This window comes from Ammodytes marinus (genome assembly GCF_949987685.1).
Source record: "Ammodytes marinus genome assembly, chromosome: 22".
Lineage (NCBI taxonomy): Eukaryota > Metazoa > Chordata > Actinopteri > Uranoscopiformes > Ammodytidae > Ammodytes > Ammodytes marinus.
In genome coordinates this window covers 2,231,302-2,233,801 of record NC_137226.1, presented here as the reverse complement: position 1 = coordinate 2,233,801, position 2,500 = coordinate 2,231,302, and the positions used below count along the sequence as shown (strand labels likewise).

At 45.0% G+C, this 2,500-nt stretch overlaps 1 protein-coding gene across 1 annotated transcript in view; it reads right to left on the bottom strand.

Moving 5' to 3' along the window:
• The window catches only part of LOC307268402 (SLIT-ROBO Rho GTPase-activating protein 1-like), a gene marked incomplete at both ends in the record, with an annotated part of 56,873 nt that overhangs the window by 30,867 nt on the left and 23,506 nt on the right, over positions 1 to 2,500 (bottom strand). The window contains 3 exons of the mRNA XM_080051020.1: positions 734 to 841; positions 1,303 to 1,357; positions 1,887 to 2,082. Coding sequence (XP_079907146.1) covers positions 734 to 841; positions 1,303 to 1,357; positions 1,887 to 2,082 — 359 coding nt within the window. The remainder of the gene's footprint in view (positions 1 to 733; positions 842 to 1,302; positions 1,358 to 1,886; positions 2,083 to 2,500) is intronic.

Here is a 2,500-nt window from a genome sequence, read left to right as displayed (position 1 = left end):
GTAAAAATGGACTTGAATTATAGTATAGCTCTTTTTAGCCGATTTTCTCAGCCCCAAAGCGCTTTACATTTCTTACCACATTCACCCATTCATTCACACACACATTCATACACCGATGGCAGTAGCAGCCATGCAAGGCGCTCTCTGAACCATCGGGAGACATTTAGGGTTCAGTGTCTCTTTGCAACTGGGACACTTGGACATGTGGCGGGGAGACGGGGGATCGAACCACCGACCCTGTAACCCAGTGGACAACCGCCCTACACACTTCACCACAGCTGGTTCTATGTCTGAGAGAGGCTTACAACTGCTGAGCGGTGATAGTACGGTGGCGGTAGGCAATGTTTTAAAAATTATTATTAATTTTTCAAAGGGAAAAATTTAACTTTTTACTCTTGATCAGCTATTAAGTTGAAGTACATAAATGAATGTGTGTGTGTGTCTGTGAGTGTGTGTGTGTGTGTGTGAGTGAGTGAGTGAGTGAGTGAGTGAGTGAGTGAGTGAGTGAGTGAGTGAGTGAGTGAGTGAGTGAGTGAGTGAGTGAGTGAGTGAGTGCGTGCGTGCGTGCGTGCGTGAGTTAGTGAGTTTCTCTCTGTCTGTTTGTCCGTCTGTCTGTCTGTCTGTGTGTCCGTCCGTCCGTCCGTCCGTCCGTCCGTCCGTCCGTCCGTCTGTCTGTCTGTCTGTCTGTCCGTCCGTCCGTCCGTCTGTCTGTCTGTCTGTCTGCACATCTCACCCTCTTCAGCAGTCTAGCAGAGTCTTCACTGATGTGTGTGAGTCGACTGATGACGTTGTTCAGGTACAGATCGCTGAGTGTGGCATGGTCCTTACTCTCTCTCCTCACCTGCAAAAATGAAAAAAGAAAATTATCCATAATTGTTATTTTGTCTGTGATTAAAGCTGCAGTGTGTAACTTTGGGTGTGCCAGAGAAGTGAAACATTTTCTAAGGTATATTCTCATTATAACTGAATAAACAAACTTTCCTCACAGTAAAATGTGATCCCTGGAACACTGTTTGAAGTTAGAAAGCTTCCTGAAAAGTTACTGTTTCACTGTTGTTGTTGTTTACAGCAGCAGGGCCCACAGTTTGGTTTACAAACATATTCTAGTCTTAACGTTTGGTTCCAGGTTCCTCAAAATAATTTGATGCATGATGATATAATTATTCAATACTAAGAATTTCGTTTAGAGACAATATGTTTAGTAAACTAACTGCAGGCTCTGTGAATGTAAACAAACCCCTCTCCTCTGAAACTACACAGTGCACCTTTAAAGTATTTAAAGCACAGACACATGTAACAGACCTGGTTGAGTAGCAGGTACCAGCAGTTGACTGGAGAAAGCAGGTTCTGATCCTTTCTGCAAGAAAATAAAACAGAGAAATATTCTTTAAAACATAGAAAAACACACATTTCTGCATTCCGTAGCCCCTTACCCTAACCATAACCATCCAAACTAAAGGCCTAACCCCAACCCTTACACTAACCCTAACGTAAACCTAATTCATACCTGAACCTTAAAACCTAGTGTTAACCCTCAAACAGCCCTTTAAAGGCCTGTCCTTAAAACCTAGTGTTAACCCTCAAACAGCCCTTTAAAGGCCTGTCCCAAAGTGAGAACCGGACAAAATGTCCTCACTCTTAAAGTCTAAAACTCAAATTTGTCCTCACAAAAATAATTATACAAGTACACATGCACACACAGACGCACACACACACACACACACACACACACACACACACACACACACACACACACACACACACACACACACACACACACACACACACACACACACACACACACACACACACACACACACACACACACACACACACACACACACACACACACACACACACACACACACACACACACACACTCTTACTTGTATTGCTGATGGTCCTTGGTGCTGCGTGTCTTGGCCATAAACCTCTCCGCGAGCTTCTCCAGGTTTCTGGAATATTCCGTTTCGATTTCCGACTTTTTCCTGAAGAAATCCTGAAGGTCTTGAAGCAGCTGAACTCTCATCTCCGTCTGCTGCTCCAGACATCTCTGCTGCTCCACCAGCTGGGCACGCACATCTAACACACACACACACACACAAGGACGCACACACACACAAGGACGCACGGATACACACACACACAAGGACACACACACACGAGGACGCACGGACACACACACACACACACAAGGACGCACACACACACACACACACACACACACAAGGACGCACGGACACACACACACACACACACACACAAGGACGCACGGACACACACACAAAAGGACGCACACATACACACACACACACACACACACACACACACACACACACACACACACACACACACACACACACACACACACACACACAGAGTAATTAATACATATGAATATTATATTCCAGGCTGTTATGAACATGCCAATACATTCTACACACTGCACCTTTAAAGCAACAACCAGCACATGCAGCAAAGTTTGGTGTTTTCCTGACAT